This window comes from Physcomitrium patens, chromosome 25 (assembly GCF_059467195.1).
Source record: "Physcomitrium patens ecotype Gransden chromosome 25, ASM5946719v1, whole genome shotgun sequence".
NCBI classification, from domain to species: Eukaryota; Viridiplantae; Streptophyta; class Bryopsida; order Funariales; family Funariaceae; genus Physcomitrium; species Physcomitrium patens.
In genome coordinates this window covers 14,849,044-14,867,237 of record NC_143434.1, presented here as the reverse complement: position 1 = coordinate 14,867,237, position 18,194 = coordinate 14,849,044, and the positions used below count along the sequence as shown (strand labels likewise).

Below are 18,194 nucleotides of genomic sequence, written 5' to 3'. Positions count from 1 at the left end.
TTGCTTGTTTTACTTATTCCGGAAGAAACCTCCCAGCATAAACCCATATAGGGGGATTCGAACATGGGGAATGACCATGTATATGAACTCCAATTGTTAGGGTCTCGCAATTAATCGCTACTGTTGAATGTATCGTCTCTATTTCCAATATCTGAACACACAAGGAAACTATAATCTCCTCCTTCACCTTATCGGTCTTTTCCTTACAGCAATTCAGTCATATCAATAACTGCTATTTCCACCAATATATTCACCCTCATAATCTCCAACTGTAATACTGTGCCCTCACAGCTTTCAGCACACAATTACCCTCATTCCAATCATTGGAATTCTTCACACCGAACTACCATTCATATTACAGTGTTTCACATAAACACAGACTCATTCTCTCTGCTAAACTACAATCATATTTCAGCATTCAATCTTTCTTCTTCTCAAATAATACCAATCACATTTCCATTCAATAATTCAGTTCATAATATTCAGAAACTCTCAATCCTCTTATTCAAAGAAAATAACAAACAAAAGAAAAGAGGTAGCACTAAGCTTACCCCGGCTCACACTATCACAACGATGGCATTTTCTTCCCCTCTCCCATCCTCCTTATACTACCCTGAGATACCAACTCCTATACTACAGATAATAACTACTTTTCCTGACTATTCATCCATTCTACCTCCTGAACCACCTTTTCAGCAGTTATTTATCCCTGTTTACACTATACACTAGGTATCTACATTTTGAAAATAACTACTTATTCTACACTTACATTAAAAAGAAATGAAGGATAATTAGTGTTGTGATACCATGTAAGAGAAAAAATACTAATAATAATATAAAGCATAAAGTATATTAATAAAATAACTTGATTACATCATATTCATAAGAGCCTTTTATATTGTCTTGTAGAGAGAAGTAGTTGTAACTTCTTCATAACTACTTTGTAACTACCTAAAGATGATTCTACATTTTTTAACATGTATTAATTAATCTAATATATATTAATAAATCTAACATAGAAGTATTGTAATAGAAAAGAATGGTTTTTTGTAAAATATGTTTGTTTTGATTTGTTAGTTCTTTAATTTGATGTGATTTTGGTAGTAATAAAAAAATATTATTAGAATCTTAGTTATTATTTTGAAGAAGAATGTTAAAATAAATATATGTAGTTTAGATGTTTATTGATTGTTTAAGAAGAAAATATGGTGTTTAAATAGTCATGTAATTAATTTGTACCTAAGGATGTATTATAAGATTATACAAGATTTTTTTACATAGATTGTATATATTTATTAATAAAAAGTATATATAAAAGAGATATGTAGGATATTGTGATATAATATATAGATATTAATGGAGGTATTGGAAATCAATATTTTTATAGAATTAATATGAAGATCATATTATAAAAATATAAAATTTCAAAATGTGAAGAACATATTAAAAAACAAATTTATGCATATTATAATATGTCGTGATATTAGGTATTATTTAAAGTATTTTTTATTTATATTTTGAATAAAGAAAGACTAGGTGCATTGAAATGACTTAATAATATGATGCATATAAATCTTAGAAATTATATTGAAGATTAATAAAAATTATATTATTATTATACATTGGAAATAAATTATTCAAATATATACATAGATTAAATATAAGTTTTAAGATTATTTAGACTTGAAGATTTAGTCTTTGGATTTCAAGTTCAATTATAAAATTTAAAAGTGTTTGCTAGATGAGGCAACATAAATAAATAAAGTATGAAATAAAAAATTTAAAATACATATTAAATATAATGTGCAATTATAGATATGTGGTGATAGGACAAAATTATAACAAGAAATGGCTTTTTATTTTGTATCTTTTGGAATCAAATAAAGAATATTTATATAAAATACGAATATTTATATCAAGTTTTTGAAAGCAAAGATTTCTAGCTAACATGGAAGAATATGGAGATTTTATACAAGATATTTACATAATATCAAACATTAAAGGTATTTGAAGAGATTTATGGAAAAAATGTCAAATATCTTATATATTTATTTATTTAATTATTTATTTAATCCAACTTTAAAGTAAGATCACACTCTTCTATAGTGAGATGCCATGTGCATTCTTAAGCTAATTTTTACATAATACAATACCGCCATATTAAATTCTTTATTATGTGCTATAGAAATAAAAAGAAAAAAAATATTTATAAGAAATTAAAAATATTATCAATCTAAAAGAGAATAATCTTTAATATACAAGGTACAATAGTATTTCCAAAAAGAAGAATAATATTCTCCCTATTTTAAATAAATTTGCATTAGTTATAAAATAATTTTAAATAATCTAGATGTTATATAATTTTTTTTTGATAATTTTAAAATATAAAAGATAATATAAAATATTATTTTTTATCTAATTTATTTATGGTAGATTTTTATTATTTTTTAAATCTAAAATAATTAAATAAATTTTTTTAAGAAGTCTTTTAATAAAAAAAAATAAAAAAAAAAACCTAAGAATTATTTTTTGTAATACTTAAGATCTTAAAAAATAATGAAACCATACCAATAAAATCATACATACTAAATTATAGTTGTTTAAAAATTCTCTAAAATAAAAAATAATGTTTTGACTAATAAGTATTTTTTATTTTTATATTATTTTGTGAAACTATTTTCAAATAAATGATTAGATTGATTTGAATAATTATCACTTTATGAAGATCTTGCTTTGTATTGATTCTATATTTGACCTTGTAATCTTATGTTTTTATATTTTTAAATCACTTTTAATTTTCAAATATTTTGATTTCTGATTTTAGATTAAAATTAAAACAAACATGTGGTATAGTTAAAATTAAAATAAAATTACATGTGTTAAATAATTTTTGAAGAATTAATCTCAAAAAATATATGTTTTAATTAGAGTATGTATATGTATATATACATACATATACACATTTTAGAACAAACAGTTTCAAAATGTTATTTTATGTAGTAATTAAGATATCTATTATGTAAGACAACTAGTGGGAGACAAATACAAGGGTTGAACAAGAGGAGATAAAAACCTTCTATGTTTGGCCACATGCCTCATTGTTTTCATTAAAAAGCTTTCATAAAAAGTGAACCAAAACGCAAGTTAACTCAGATATTAACTGCAACACCCAAGACCGAAAGCATGCGTGAATAATTTAGGGAGAAGACTAACGAATCGGGTCACAACCTCCTCCTTGCGAGGAGCGAGCTGTGAGGGGCGATGAGCGTTGGATTTTGCGAGGTGCACGTCTGGTGGTGCGGCGAAGCGCACAGGCTGATGGTGTGGCAAAATATGATAAGCATATTTTGTTGTCTTACGGTGGACCAGTGATATTTTCTGGTGAATATTGTCTTATGGGTGAATCAACGAGCTGAATGATAAGCATATTTTGTTGTCTTACGGTGATCCCAAGTGAGTTTGTTGTCTGTTTTATTTCAACGGCCAACGCACATGGCCCTGAACATTGTGTGGATGCAGCCCCAGACACCTTCAACATGCTCATGAACCACGAGAATGGCAATACAGTTGGATAATCATTGTTACGAGATTCTGTTGTTCCCAAGTACTTTTCAATCACTAATCGAGATGGTGTAACCCAGTGTGCAGAGAGGCTCAATCGACACAGCTTGGATCCCTGGATCCTTTTTCTTTTGCACCAGCTGGATCACCGTGAGTGATTCTTCTAGCTACTCACTTCAAGTTCTTCAAGCTTAATTCCCACGCAATGAGGGCACCCCAGTCATGGCCAACAACGAACACGCGCTCCTCCTTCAGATCGTCCAGGAGGCCAATCATGTCGCCCACGACATGCAATATAGTGTAGAGCCCGATGTCTGATGGGCCCTTGGACTTGCCATTCCCTCGCAAATCCGTTGCCGCGACATGGTATCCACGCTCTACCAACGGAGGGATCTGATAGCGCCAACCATACCAAATTTCAGGAAATCCATGTAGGAGTAGCACCGTTGGCCCAGTGCCCTGCTCGACGAAGTGCAGATCAATACCATTTGTTTTCACCGTTTGGTAAGTCAGCTTCGACATCCACGCTGGTGTCTCCATGGCTTCTACTTCACAACTCTTCAGCTGGATCAATGCGAGCGACGCCGTCCGGCAACTCTTCACCCCTCCTTGTGCGCAAATGTGTGGCGTCTAATCAACAAAAGCATCGGCTTATGCACATTTCCAGCGCCTTGGAAGCAGACTATGCCGAGGAAGCAGACCATGCGAGTGGCTGGAGTCCTTGGCGCACCCATCTCGACTGTCCTTTTGACTTAGGTTTGTCCTTTCGTCATGTGCAATGTTCCTGGCTTTTTCGTAGTACCAAAAATAGATCGAATGTGAAGTATTATGCTCAGATAAGACTTTTCTGATGTTTGTATGTTATCATTCTCCAACCAACAATTCAACACCAAATCCGTTCAGAGTAGGGAGGTGCGGGTTGTCACTTGAAATATTCATTTCACGTACTGTAAATGGAGTTAATGGCGTGAGTGAGAATTTGGGTTATCGAGATATGTTAGTGTTTTTTTATGAAACCCACTTTGTAGTGTTGCAATTTGAGTCACTTCTTGGGTGAAACTAAGAGTTCAATATCATAAATGAACTATGGATAAGAAATCAGTTTATATGCATGTAATGCATAGAAAACTTGTGTAAAACCTGTGTACAACGAAGGCATTCTCGAAGTCTTCTCAAAGCAGCTTTGCATCAATCATTCATGTAATTTAAGCGAGTTGCAATTATTTCCGGTCAATTCTATTGTTTTGTTCGATACAGTCTGGTGTAGAGCTAGCTCATGCCTTGATCTTTGCCTGCTCATTCATGTATTTTTTTGCAAGATAGCATCAGATATTTTTTTGACATATATACGTTGATTGAAGACACAGAATAGTAATGAGATGGTTTATATGCAGGCTGCAGGATTCTGAGTTTCTGTAACTTACATAGTTGTGTATGCAGAAGTCACGATTGAGCACCGTTGTCCGATCAATTGGTAATCCAGGGACCGTGCTTGATGCCGATAAGTTGTATCTTGAAAGAATATATAAATCTGTGATCTGAGTTTGATCTTCAGTGATTGGGTTTTTTTATTCTTATTTATTATATTCTTCTTCTTATTATTATTACTTCGTACTACGTTTTTGAAGTGTAGAGCATACTAAAATGGTAGATTATCAAAATGTGGAGCATACACAATGAGTGTCTTTTAATCTCACTGTTTCAAATGAATTGGTTTAGTTCCATGTGAAGGAGGTTCGTAAATTGTGTCAGAGTTTTGGAGGTTTACTGTTGGTGATTTTTGCACGTTTTTTGTCTCATAAATTCGATAATCCTTTAAAGAGTAAAGCAATCATAAATTATTCAAAGTTAGCTTTTTTCATTTCCATTTGAGCACTTTGCTGCATCTTAATTATGAACTTTTATTGAAATGCAAATCTTGAGTATATTCTCATTATTCATGTGTTTATTTTTGTTTGTTGTAGTTGCTTTTACTCATGTGTGGCTGTGTTTACAAACATCCACATACATACATAAGAATAAATCGTGTAGTCATGTGAAAACAAAATCACTGAAATTAATATACAACTCATTGAAAATAAATTGTTGATTTTCAGCAACTTGAGTATCTAATGTATTGTACCCATAAAATAAAACCAATATTTCATTCTAAGAATTTTAATTGCAGAGCTGTTTGAAATACTTGATAATTTAGATTTTCTTCAGAGATAAAAACAAAAAAAATCAATTGAATCAAAATGAAATACTCTATTGTGGAGATAATGCATTAACACATGTGATTTGAATTGTCAATCTTAAAGTTGGTTCTATTTAGAGATGTACCTCATTTTTTTTTTTCTTAAAAAATCATGCATTTATGCACATTTGATAAAACATTATATATACATATACATATGCATGTTTTTTTTTTTTTTTTTTTTTTTTTTTTGTAGAGCACTAGATGTGGTAAGAAAGATAGTGCTCATATATTTCCTTGGTTTCTCTTGAAGTCAAATTTTCACTTAGCAACTGCAAATTAAACTTTATACCTATTTCGTGGCCAATAGCACAGTTTCCACATACCCACACCTATATATTGTTTTGTAAATATTTTTTATATAATTTTTTAACTAAAAAATAACACATTGAATTTAAAACCAACTAAAATAGTACCAATATAGAATTAAAAAGTAGAATTAATTAAATTTATTTTTATTAAAAGTAAAAAGTAAAATTTTATGGTTGCAGTTAAAATCATTGTATTTTATTTAATTATTTTTTGTATAAAATTTCTTTTTTACATAACACTCTTCTTATGAATTCTCCAATTTGCAAGTTAGTATGTAATTCGTTTTAATTCTACCATTTCATGTTCATTGTATGAATGATATGCTTTTCCTTCTTTTATTTTACATAAGTTTAAATCCGATGTTGAAATTTAATAAAAAAATGAAAATAATATGTGTATATTACTTATTAAAAATTAAAAAATTAAGTTTTATCATAACAATTAAACATCCACATGAAATAAAATTCCACAAATTTAGATTGTTTTATTTGCACATATTAACAAATTCTGTCCATTATTATTTTCTGAAATTGGATTTTCTTACAAATTTCTATTACGTTCATACGCAGGACATACGAAATGGGCATTTCACAATATTGAAAGATATCTTTAAAGAGTGAACTTGGTGGGCACTCAAAGATAAAGCCCAAAGCTGGATCAATTCTAACGTTCACATGCCAACGAATATCATCCAAAACAGACCGATCAAAGGATGATAAACATTCACAGAACAGGGGGGGGCCCGTTGCCAAGCTATCCGTTGCCTAAAATACATCTGAATTAACAGCGAAGTTCATTCATCCATTCGATGAAGAGGAGATGTGTTAGTCTTTGGAACGGGGAGGCTGGTCCGAAGGCCTTTGGCTTCGGCGACGACATCCTACGAAATGCCGCTGAAAACAAATGGAATTCGAGTCTCGATAGGACCAATTCGTGGATCCGAACTTGCAACGCGCACACGGAGATCGTCGTCACCACGACCCTGGTCGCGAATGCAATTGTGGGGACGATTTTGAGGGAATTTTGCCGTTTTCCGAGGGGAGGGATCGCAGAGCATGCTGCACGGCGTCGAGAAGGAGTGGATCAATCTCTTGTGGGGTTTGGAGCATTTGAGATGACGCACTTGGTGCCATGGGAGAGCTGGCAGCAGTGGCGCCATGTCCGCAGCTGCTTCTTCTCCAATTCGCCTGCACGGATTGCTGAAGCTCTGGATCGGGTGAGTGGGGGTCTCCCCCCCCCCATTCTGTATTATAGCTCGGTTGGTATCCTTCCGCGGTTGTTTGATGAACTTGTCTTGATGTTTAGTGGCTTGGTTGTGTTAATGAGAATGGACGTTGTGTGGAAATTTGTTGATTGTTGTGCAGTTGAGTGATGTCTTATGTTCGGGGGGAGGTGTGGTGCAGTAGCGTTGCTGGAGAAATAGTTCGGTTGAAATTTAGGGTTAGAATCCTTCTCACTTGGAGCTGGCGTTGTGGGTGTGGCGATGGCGGGGAAGAGATTGGGGACGTTGTATTTCTTTTCATTAACACGATCGTGAACGTTGTCGTGGGAATTTCTTGGGACCTTCTCTGCCATGAGATGGTAAACTTGGTTTTGAATGAAGAATCGAGCTATTTTGGTCAATTGGAGTAGAAATTATAGCCTGCTCTTATTTTAGGTCTTCTCCGGGTGTTCTGATTTTGTAGGTTTTAGCATGGCAGAGCAGGGGAGTCCTGCCGATGGCTGTGGAAATAACCTCGGAACTCATAAGTATTCAACAGCGCGATTCTCGCATGAAGTAAGATGAATCCTGCTTCTTTTCGGTCGTTTCAAGAGCTGAAGTGTTGGTTCTATTTTTACTTTAACGGCTTGTATCCTCACAGTGGTATGTTGTATTATGTTGATTCAGCACCGACTTACCCCCAAATGTAGCTGTGCCGGCGGAGATGCTTCGAATGATGTACTCGATGGCGATCGTGAGGTTAGTAGCTTCTGTCCATGAGTAGCATTAATTAGTTCTGAGCATTTGGCTTCATTGCACGGGTAGATCAAGTCATTTTATTTGTAGACACTAACTGCGTACGACCCAGCGGTAAATCATCCACCCCTATTGCATGTTTGCTGCATTATTATTGTGATTATTATAGTATAATTCGGTCCTCACTTCCAAGTAATGCGGTATTACATGTTTCACTAAACACGGTCTCAGTTATTTTTAATGATATTTTTATTTTACCATTTCATGTTGTTTCATAAGATTATAGAAGGTTCAAAACGACAAACTATGGCCTAAATTTGGTGTATTTTATTTCGTGATTCGCTGAGCATCTCTGTCGATTATTTGTGTTGCTTGATTGCCGTAGCGTTCGTCCACTGTTTGATGGTCATTAGGAATGAGGATGTCGAGTTGCTCATTGATTGTCGAGTCTGCGGGTGCCCTCATTTGACAACCCGAGACGGATTGGTTGGGTGTCAGATTTGTGAACGGGGTGGTGGATCAGTCTGTAAGGCGCATCACGCCCTCAGGGACAAGTAAAGCTGAAGAAGTTCGTCTTCCGCGTATTTTTCTTGATATTCGTCATGGTGCGGGTTATTAAGTGTTAAAACTTTCGAGCTGTATGTTAATGTCTCTCATCAAACACCTTGTTCCATATTTTAAGGATTATACACTCTACTAATGCGCAATCATTAACTTTTGCTTGTACCCGTCCAAGACACAGTCGTTCTCAAATCTTCAAACTGCCTGAAAATCTCAGTCATCGGATTTGCTTTTGAACAGAAACTTCGCATAATGAGCTCCCATCTCTGCCCCTTGTGCGTCGTGCAAGCAAACAGGCAAGCAGTTGTTTATTCCTTGCCCCTTCGTTACTGTTGTTCTATTATGGATGTTGCTGCTGGACTTTCAACCACGGATGTCGGCTTCTGTTCTGACATTGGCCACCGCGGAGGTTCTCACCGCTCTCTGATGCGCATTAGCATATTGTGATCACTCTCAGGCTCTAGCATGGTTGCAAAAATATTACTGGGAGGACCAGGAGCAGCTGTTGCCAGATACCCAAGATTCTCTGAAGACCAAGCTTATTGAACATGCTCAAGTAATCTACGAAATTTTGGTTACTCAGCAACGATTGTTGAGTAAGGAGCCTAAAGGACAAGAATACAATCTGCAACGATGGACCCTCAAGCGGGCTCTTAAAGGTAAGCCTCATTGTGGATGGCAATCGCAGATTTGACTTTTCAATAACAAATGAGATAAGATAAGACCAAATAAAATTAATGGCTATGATTGTCAATAAGATCGATTTCTCAGGTGCTTGCTGTCGTGAATGAACCTCAAGAGTGAGGCCACTTTAAACGTAGAGACCTCAGACACCTTTACTTTGCGCTTCCCTTTTCATGCGATTACCTTTGCTCAGCGCCGTTTGCTATCGTCTCTAACCACTCGTGTTTATGACTTTCAGCTCTTGCCACTCATATTAATGATCTCAATTGTGAGCTGTTTTACAGTTTTTTGTGTTTCTGCATGCAGGCATGAAACGGCAACAACAATCTTTGTTAAGGGAGTTACTGGAGCTTATATCCTCTGGGACTTCCGAACTTGCATCTCTGTTGGTGAAGCAAGGACTCTTGATTCATGATCTAAGTCTCAGTTGTAGCTCTCGTATGCCCAGTAATGACTTCCTCGAATATCGAAACAGCAGTGATTTTGAAGGGGTTCTGCAATCCCGATCTTCTTGTGATAATTTAGGTACCGCTGTGAAACACGAAAACAACTCTGTAGCGGCATGGAGACATACCTGCGTGCAGTTGGCATATCACATGCCTCAGCTACCATCTCTTCTGCTCTCAAGCATTATCGAAACCCTGGCTACGATGTCCCATAATTCAAGTTCTAAGATGGAGTCAAAAGAGAATACGGTAGCCTTTATGAGCAAAGAGGACCTGCTGGAATGGGCAACATGGATGCTTGATCAATCATCTGCTCTTTCGAAGAAAAAGAAGTCACCATCCGGTATATCTGATTTTATCGAAACAAGTGCAAATGTGCAAATGCACGCAGATTTCCCACAAGACTCTCTGAAGGAGCTTGGACATTTATGTTTGCGCAGCAAAATTGACAAGGCATGCCTTGTTGAGCTTGTCTCTCGCATTTCGGCACTAGTCAACGAAGGCTCTTTTCGCCGCTGTGCTAAAGTGCTAGAAAGATGTAGTCCATCATGTTCAGTCGGGGGGAACTTTCAAGACGTGGGGGTCGATGTAAATATGAAGGAAGTTGGAAGAAACTTCGTAGGTCATGAATCAGTCAGGTACGGAAATCATGGGGTTGCATATCATTCACAACTGCTGGTATTGAAGCGAACGATTTCGATCCCAGTATACCTGTCCACCTTATTAAACACAGAAGGATGCTTCGTAAAGTGTTTACTTTGTATGCTGGTGCAGTCAGGACCACAATCTAACATAAGTAATCCAGTTCAGACGAGTTTTGATATCAGTGACGCATTTCCTAAACCTCGGAGCCAGCCCCGAGTGTTTTGTTTTTGTTTTTCCCTTGTGTTAAAACATTCTTGCAGCTGATAAAATTGTGCTTTAGAAGCATTTTCACGATTGTCTGTATTCGAGTAACACGATTTATGTACTTGTGATAGTAGGTCACAAAGCAAGGCTGTTGGAGAACTGGAGTCGGAGACTGCCTTTATCAAGGCAAGAGAGTTGCAACAGGTCATTACCATTGAATATAGTCATAGCCTCGTTTTCACGATTTTTCCTAGCTAATCACTCCGCACATCATTATTTTCCTTGGAAACTCGTAGTGAACCAATCGTCGTATTTAATTGACTGCACTGTTTTACATTTCAAATAAACTACTCAACTCTAAAACTTCTACGTAGACCGCTGCAGTTCAGAGAACACCAATGTTCTGGAAATCACGTTCTAGCTTGCTGCTGACCTAAACTGATTTAGTTATGGTGCTATTGCAGATGTCAATGGCTAAGTATGTTGCAAGTGTGAAGGCCTTCGAATGTTCAAGCCCAATAGAATCTTTAGCAATTGCAGGACCTTGGCTACAAGCTGAGCAGTGGACCCCGTGTGCCAAAAGATCTGTCCCTTCAGCACATGGTAATGAAGCTGCTATTCATCCTATTGACCTGAAACAGAACGCTTCAGTCTCATTTGAACTCGGCCATTCTGGAAGAGAATCTGAGTTTACTCGTGAGACTCGATCCGTGAGATTTAAGCTGTCGACTGTTGTCAGCAATCATTGCAACGGACAAGACTCCAAAAGGAAAACATTTGAAACCCAGACTGAGAGTTCACCCCAAGTTTTTTTCAAAAGAAAGCGGTTAGAAGATCAGCCAATGATTGAAGAAACCAGAATTGTAATTTATGACAAGGGCAATGGCTCTGATGGAGACGAGGAACAATTAGTGCTGACTGATGATACCGGATGGATGGATTGTGATGGTGAGTGCTCAGAACCTATGGATGAAGACCATGCATTTCTGGATGATGATAGATCTGGAAAAGTTGTTCCTTGCATGGATGAAAGTATTAGCGATTGCTCAATGGAACATAGACCCCTAAACATCAGTCCTAAGACAGAAGAGGTAACTGTAACATGTCAAGGCTGTTTGTTGCAGGGCGGCTCCTCTCTGCAGGAGCTGCCAAATTTGCAGGCAGCAATTCGTGTGCTCTAACGGATGCTTGTATTTTTTTCTGTCAACTGTCTCACCAACTCTAATTATATTTTTTTTAAGGGGCCCTAGTCATCCAGGAAGAGTCGATCTACTTGGTATCTGATGTCTTTTTCTTTTCTGATCTTTTGCAAAGCAGCATTCGAAATTTCGCGATGAAGTTTGTTGTTGTCTAAAATCGAAATAAAAATACGTTTCCACAGGTATGACAAGCGGGTAAAAACAATATTAGCTCTAAGTCGTTCGAAGGTAGTAGCTTGGGTGTGGTTTGGGACTGCATAACGTTCTAGTTAGCCTGGAAATTGTAATGTTGTAGGTCTACTGATTTAAAGCATTTCTTTTAACCAACATCTCTGCTTCACTAAACCTTGAATGTTTGCGGCCGAATTATGCAACTCTAGTGTACATACTTTTTCGAGCGAATTTGAGAGTTAAGGGTCCTGTTTGGCATCAAGTGCCGTAGTTGTTATGGAGACACTGGCCTGATAGTTGTATTGGATCTGGAAAATGGATTGCGAGTGCTGGGTCTGGGAAATACGTCCCAGTACATAAGTGTTCACACCACTGCGATTGTACTATAATCGATTTCATCCTATTGTTATGAGATGTCAGGTGTTCATCGATCGTATGTGCTCACACTTTGAAATGAACCATCCCATTTCCACGAAGCTTTCGACAAAGGTAGCATGCATCCAGTGTCAGTTTGATGTGTTGTACTGGAGGCACTGTAGGTCGTCATCACTGCATGCAACAGCTCATCCTAGTCTAGTGGGCAGCCATTGAGAAACCAGGGATTATATTTCTAAGACAGTGGCAAGCACTTCTCTCGTGGTTGGTTGCCCACAACCATCCAAGATCGATGTCCAACAATTCTGACCCAACATTCACAATCATTTCTCACGTTGGCTGCCTGATTCCGTTTATGTCTCTATTTTTGGAGTAGCGAGATTGAATTAGAGGGAGAGCGCCTAACTGCAATTCTTGACTCTTAATCGTCTGTGAATAGCGTTGTCTTCTTTAACGAAACAGATAAATTTTCAATTACATGTATTTACATATCCTCCATTAACCGGAACTGAAGCTGCTAAGCAAGCTCACCTAATGAAGTTACAGAGATCTGCCCAACTCTAAACGTTCCTTCGCCAACACGGCATTCGACGTTGTCGAAGCCCTGAAAGTGGTGAGTAACCTGAGGTATGTTGGCGTCATGAGCCAGAGATGCCTACCCTTCAGATTCGCCAATGTGTTAAAGGGAGATCCGAATGGGCTTTTGAATCTGTAGGTCCTAATCAGGAGAGTTTCGCAATCGTCTGCAGATTCGGACACAGGTAGTTCGAGGACAGCGAACTAGAATCTGTACCTAGTTCTGAGCATTGGGTGATGTTCAGTGAAGGAAGGGAACGATTGATGGCCAATGTGAGGCAACGCTACAGCTTTCCGCCAGACTCAGAAGTGGAGCTCGGGGTCGGGTCATTCCCCGCCGCCACTTCCCCTGGTTCTGAACCTCTTTCATGGTCCCGCACCATCGAAAACTTGTTATGGCAATTCGCTGCCGTCTTTGCCATTTACTACGGCGACTCTCGTCACCATCTCTGTCATGTCTTGTTCTTCGACACCCGCGTCCGCAGGTAAGACTTCTATTACCCTTTAACTTGGAAAATATCTTTTCTATACGGGAGCTTGAGTGTGACAAAGCTAGTTTGAAGGTCTGCAGAATTCCGTTTCTACTGGGTTTTGCAAGTCTTGCAATCGGTGCGGCGATCTCCACCTACTTGGCAGTTTGGTTTCGTCACATCCTCAAATGTGAAGATAAATGGGAGCTTATCGCACCTACCGCAATCCCGACCGCCACCCTAGTCGGATTGACATCACTCTTGCTGTAAGCACTTCGTTGATAACCTGCCTAGGCAGAAACGATGCCACTGTTGAGCATGATTCATATTTTTTTGTCCTTGCAACTCGCTTGGGAAGTTTTCACTCTCATCAATAGGTTCCAATGTAGGAACTGACCTATCCATCCTTATCCAACAACAGGTTCTCTGTTGCCCTTTGGCCAATTTGGGACGTCTTGTCCCTCCCACTGCTGGTGAACTCCGGATCTAATCCATCGTCCAGCTAAACCAAAAAGTGCCACTGTGCCATAGTATATTCCCTTCTCCGCCACTCTCAAGTTGTGTGTTTGCTCATGTCTGCGTGTGTAGATCACGCTGTTGATGGCATTATCTGCTACGATCGTGCCTCACCTCCCTCTTCACCGATACGGGGACTCCCTTCGTGTAGACTAAACTGTAGAAATCAGAGTTTTCTACTGAATCAGTTCCGCATACTCTCGATTCCATCGCAGCTTCACGACTGAATCATCGATTTAGGCGCTCTGATTAATTTTTTGTAGGTACAAAGTGCCCTAGTGAGGTTTCTCAACTTCAACTGATCAAAACATCAAAAGATTTAAAACTTCTTGTATCTTAAAGAAGGATGGCATTAAAAAACATGGAAAAGAATGTATATTGAAGAAGAAACTAGAATAACAATTGCCAAAAACAAAAAAAATCTATAGATTCTAGAAATTAGACTAGAAGCAAGAAAAGAATTAATAAAAGTAAAGAAGACTTTATTCTTGTCTCTATGTATATATATATTATTTAATTAATGAATTACATGGCAACATTTGATAAGTTATTTAACACATGTCTAACTTGCAAAATATGTGTCTAACTTATAAACAAGTTTCCAACATATGTACCACATAGACAACTTATACATCAAGTGGCCAACATATGCAAGATGTGGCCAATTTGTTAACCAAGTTATCAACTTATCAAACACTTATAAATACTTAAGAAATCATATCTCCATCTATAAAAATTTTCTACAAGGTATTATTAAATTTATCTACTTCTATGTCATTCTTTTTATCTAAGTAAATACTAATGTTAATATGTATGTCACTGACATTAATTTAAAAACTTAATATTTACAATATAGATTCTTAAACCTCTTCACATTAAATCTTTAATTTAGACTTTAGTACATTAGATATATGTTAGTTTGTAGTAAGATACTTTGAAATTCAACCAAACTTGATTACATGTTTGGTTTATATTTAGTGACTACTTTTAAACATTGTTTGATAATGCTCTTTTATATCAAATGCCAACTTGCAACATTAAGTCTATACTATTTGTTTTGCTAAAATCTTTGAATTGTGAGTAGAACCTATATTAAGAAGGATTTTATATCAATCATAGTTTTGAATTATCTTACATACAATCTTAATTTTTATACTCATGCTACTTCTAATTAATTATGAAAAATTACTTATTTTGATTTATATCATATCCTAATTTGACCTAATTCAAGTATTCTAATCCTAGGTAGAAAAATCATTTCCAAATTAACTTGGATTCCTAAATGAGACTTGGATATCTATTTGAAATAGGTTCTAGAGGATTTTGCAACTTCTTAGAAGTTCTTAAAAGGATTTAAAAGATCTTAAAAGGTTGTAGAAGTTTCATAGAGGTTGTTAGAAGAGATTCTCTAGATTATTTAACTTCTAAGTAATATAGAAAGTGATAAGAGAAGGTTCTTAAGGTTTCTTCATATCAAAGCAATAAAGGAGTTGCTCACAAAACATCCTATGATGAAATAGGAGCTAAGCCTTCTAAAAGAAGTTAGTTTGAAGCTTTCTAATTTTATAATTTATGTATTAAAGAAGTGTTCTTTAGTCTTGTCAACACATATTTTGTAGTCTAGTTTGGACCTTCAAGTCTTCTTCTTGTTCTTAAATAGTGTTGTTTTGAGATAAGAATCATGTATTCCATTATTTTATTATTATCTTACATAAGTCCTTTAAAATAATCTATAATAATTTTTGAAATTTCTAATATCAATTATGAAGCTTGTCCTTCTTTATAGAATATGGACTATTCTTCTTCTTGAAAGCATTGAAGCACCTTAGAAGCTACATATTATCCTATTATAAATTTATATTTTTTAATATTATTTCTTTTTCTAAATTTGATTTAGTTATAAATAGTACTATTATTTTGTCAAATCATTTTTTTTATATCTTAGAATTCCATCTATTTATTTTATAAATATTGAAGTAGATCAAATCATAAGTAATATATCTTCATATGTAGAAAATTGGATAGCAATCCTTTTAGAACTTTGTTTTCTTGAAGATAGTTTAAGAAAGAAGATTTTATTTCTTTGTAATCCAAGTAAAGAGTATTATAATAATTTAAGGTTTAAAAAAGCTAGACAATAAATCTATAATTTAAAATAAGATTTTTTTTGATTAAAAAAAAAGTACTATATATATATATTAAATATAATTTTTATAGATTATTTAAGAATTACTACAAAAAAAAATACTAGCATACCAAATAAATTTGATGAAATAAGATCAAATTTTTGCAACTTTGTGTAATAAGTATGGTTTTGCTTATGCTCTTATCCTTCTTCTTATTTAGATAAGTTTATTAAAATTACTTTTATAGATAATTTTTTAATTAGAAAGTCTTTATTTATGATTTTTTCTACTATTTATAAAATAATTTTCTAATATTATATAATTTAGAGGCTTTTATAGAAAGATTTTCTATTGTATTTAGAGATAGTGATTGAAAAAGAGTTGTAGAAAAGAAATTACAAAATTTGCAACAAAGATTGTATTCAAGTACAATTTATATTGCAAAATTTTAATTTTTTTTATATAACATTGATTAAAATGATAAGGCATTTATGACTCAATTTTAATATGGTTTAAGAAAAAATATAAAATATTTATTAAATAAAATGTCTTAGATTGATAGTTTAAAAAAACTCATATCTCAATCTATTACTTACAATAATTGAGTATTTAAATTACAATAAGAAAAAAATTAGATTTTTAATAATAACTATTATAATTTTAATGCTATTTCTTTAAGAATATCAAAAAAAATATTCAACAAGCTCTAAACCTATATAGATTGATGCAATTCAATTTGAACAACTAATACAAATAGAGAGAGATATGAATTATAAAGAAAATTTGTATTCATATTATAAAAAGTTTAATTACAAAGCAAAAAATTACTCAAACAAGTTTGGTAGTTTTAAGATATAAAGTGTGACATAAATTCTAAAATTATTTAAATTAGAAAAGAATGACATTCAGTCACAATAAAAACCATGTAATTAGAAAGCACCAAATTTCAATTTCCAAAAAAATGTCTCATTCAACTTCAAGTTCTTACAACTTTTTTTTGTCAAAGACATGAACTAAAAGATGATGCATAAATCAATGAAATCCATATCAAAGAAAAGATAACAAAATAGAAATAAGGAAGTACATATATTAAAAAGAAACTGAAATGACTAATTGCCAAAAGACAAGAAAACTTGAGACTCTTGAAACTAAACTAGAAGCAAGAAAGGAGTTGACAAGAGTGAAGAGGGCTTCATTCTTGTCTCTATATATACTATCTAACTAGAGGCTACATGGCGATATTGTATAGGACCTCTAATATGTGTTGACTTTATAAGACACATGCGTTGACTTATAAGGCAAGTTTTTCTACATAGTTAGCTTAGTCTTCAAGCTAGTAATATGTAAGGCACATGGCCAACTTTTTGACCACTTTTCTAATCCAAAAAGTCAATTATAGATACCTATAAAGTCAAAGTAACATCTATAAAGCTTTTAGAAAGCTTCTATAGAAGATATTATAGAATTAACTTACTTTTATTTACTTCTACTTACTTCTACCTATTTATACAAGTAATTATTGGCTTACATGTGTATGTCCATGATATTACCATCCCTTCTAGGGACGAGTACCATGACGAGCAATCATCATATGTTGAAGAAATCTCTGATGTGACAAATTATATTTGCCACATACTCTGATCTTTGTTCTCTTTAAAGATGGCTGATAGAACCTCTCAACCATCGATAGTGTCACATATCAAGACAAGAAGTCCACCTTGTTATTTGATCATTGTTGAGGCCTTCATAACTTCCTTCAAATAAAATATTTGAAATACCGTTAGGAATTGTTCCTACCTCTAATAAAATTATCAAATATTAGGAGTCTCTTCCAAGGTCATGATACCAAATATGTTGTATGTCACCATCTATTCAAAGAAAAACATCTTATTTTTGAGAATCTTCATCTCAATTGTATCGTCTTGAAGGTTGTGATAATCACAATGTCTCATCCGATAGGTCAGCAAATAAAGGCTCTTCAATTAAATCTGCTGGTTGTTAGTTCTCTATCTTTTTAGTGTCACAACTATAAAGAAGCTTCAAACAAGGATTTAAAGTAGAATGTTATCTTATCTAGATCTTATTCTTTTCAAAGAGAAGGTTTTTATTTTAATTTTGATGGATATCATTGATAAAAATCCTCCACTGCCTTTCC

General features: G+C 34.8%; 2 protein-coding genes and 1 pseudogene across 16 annotated transcripts; 2 read left to right on the top strand and 1 right to left on the bottom strand.

Moving 5' to 3' along the window:
- Positions 1-3,732: 3,732 nt before the first annotated feature.
- Positions 3,733-4,219, bottom strand: LOC112277528 (epoxide hydrolase 3 pseudogene; annotated as a pseudogene).
- A 2,769-nt stretch (positions 4,220-6,988) lies between these two features.
- Positions 6,989-12,132, top strand: LOC112277360 (uncharacterized). 12 transcript variants are annotated; one of them, XM_090247439.1, is made up of 11 exons: positions 7,025-7,325; positions 7,513-7,690; positions 7,795-7,886; positions 7,998-8,069; positions 8,565-8,671; positions 8,868-8,923; positions 9,085-9,286; positions 9,618-10,395; positions 10,741-10,810; positions 11,071-11,554; positions 11,924-12,132. In XM_090247439.1, the coding sequence occupies exons 1-11, from the start codon at positions 7,267-7,269 to the stop codon at positions 11,941-11,943; spliced, it is 2,118 nt and encodes a 705-aa protein (XP_090103565.1). In that variant the 5' UTR covers positions 7,025-7,266; the 3' UTR covers positions 11,944-12,132. The 12 variants fall into 12 exon arrangements, with proteins under 12 accessions (XP_090103563.1, XP_090103565.1, XP_090103566.1 ...); XM_090247440.1 differs by having other exon boundaries at positions 10,738-10,810; positions 11,988-12,132; XM_090247438.1 differs by having other exon boundaries at positions 10,738-10,810.
- An 838-nt stretch (positions 12,133-12,970) lies between these two features.
- Positions 12,971-14,414, top strand: LOC112277493 (uncharacterized). Of its 4 annotated transcripts, none has more exons than XM_090247442.1 (3): positions 12,971-13,412; positions 13,499-13,663; positions 13,819-14,414. In XM_090247442.1, exons 1-3 carry the CDS (start codon positions 13,165-13,167, stop codon positions 13,901-13,903), a joined length of 498 nt encoding a protein of 165 aa, XP_090103568.1. In that variant the 5' UTR covers positions 12,971-13,164; the 3' UTR covers positions 13,904-14,414. The 4 variants fall into 4 exon arrangements, with proteins under 4 accessions (XP_090103568.1, XP_090103569.1, XP_090103570.1 ...); XM_090247443.1 differs by having other exon boundaries at positions 13,027-13,412; positions 13,986-14,104; XM_090247445.1 differs by having other exon boundaries at positions 13,101-13,412; positions 13,491-13,663; positions 13,819-13,954.
- Positions 14,415-18,194: the final 3,780 nt, after the last annotated feature.

Coding starts and splice junctions, on each gene's coding strand:
- LOC112277360 (XM_073531383.2), top strand. CDS start 7,267: ATGTCCGCAGCTGCTTCTTCTCCAATTCGCCTGCACGGATTGCTGAAG. Junction 8,070..8,564: donor TACTCGATGGCGATCGTGAG/GTTAGTAGCTTC, acceptor GTTGGGTGTCAG/ATTTGTGAACGGGGTGGTGG. Junction 10,396..10,737: donor GTAGGTCATGAATCAGTCAG/GTACGGAAATCA, acceptor TACTTGTGATAG/TAGGTCACAAAGCAAGGCTG.
- LOC112277493 (XM_090247442.1), top strand. CDS start 13,165: ATGTTCAGTGAAGGAAGGGAACGATTGATGGCCAATGTGAGGCAACGC. Junction 13,413..13,498: donor TTCGACACCCGCGTCCGCAG/GTAAGACTTCTA, acceptor GAAGGTCTGCAG/AATTCCGTTTCTACTGGGTT. Junction 13,664..13,818: donor GGATTGACATCACTCTTGCT/GTAAGCACTTCG, acceptor ATCCAACAACAG/GTTCTCTGTTGCCCTTTGGC.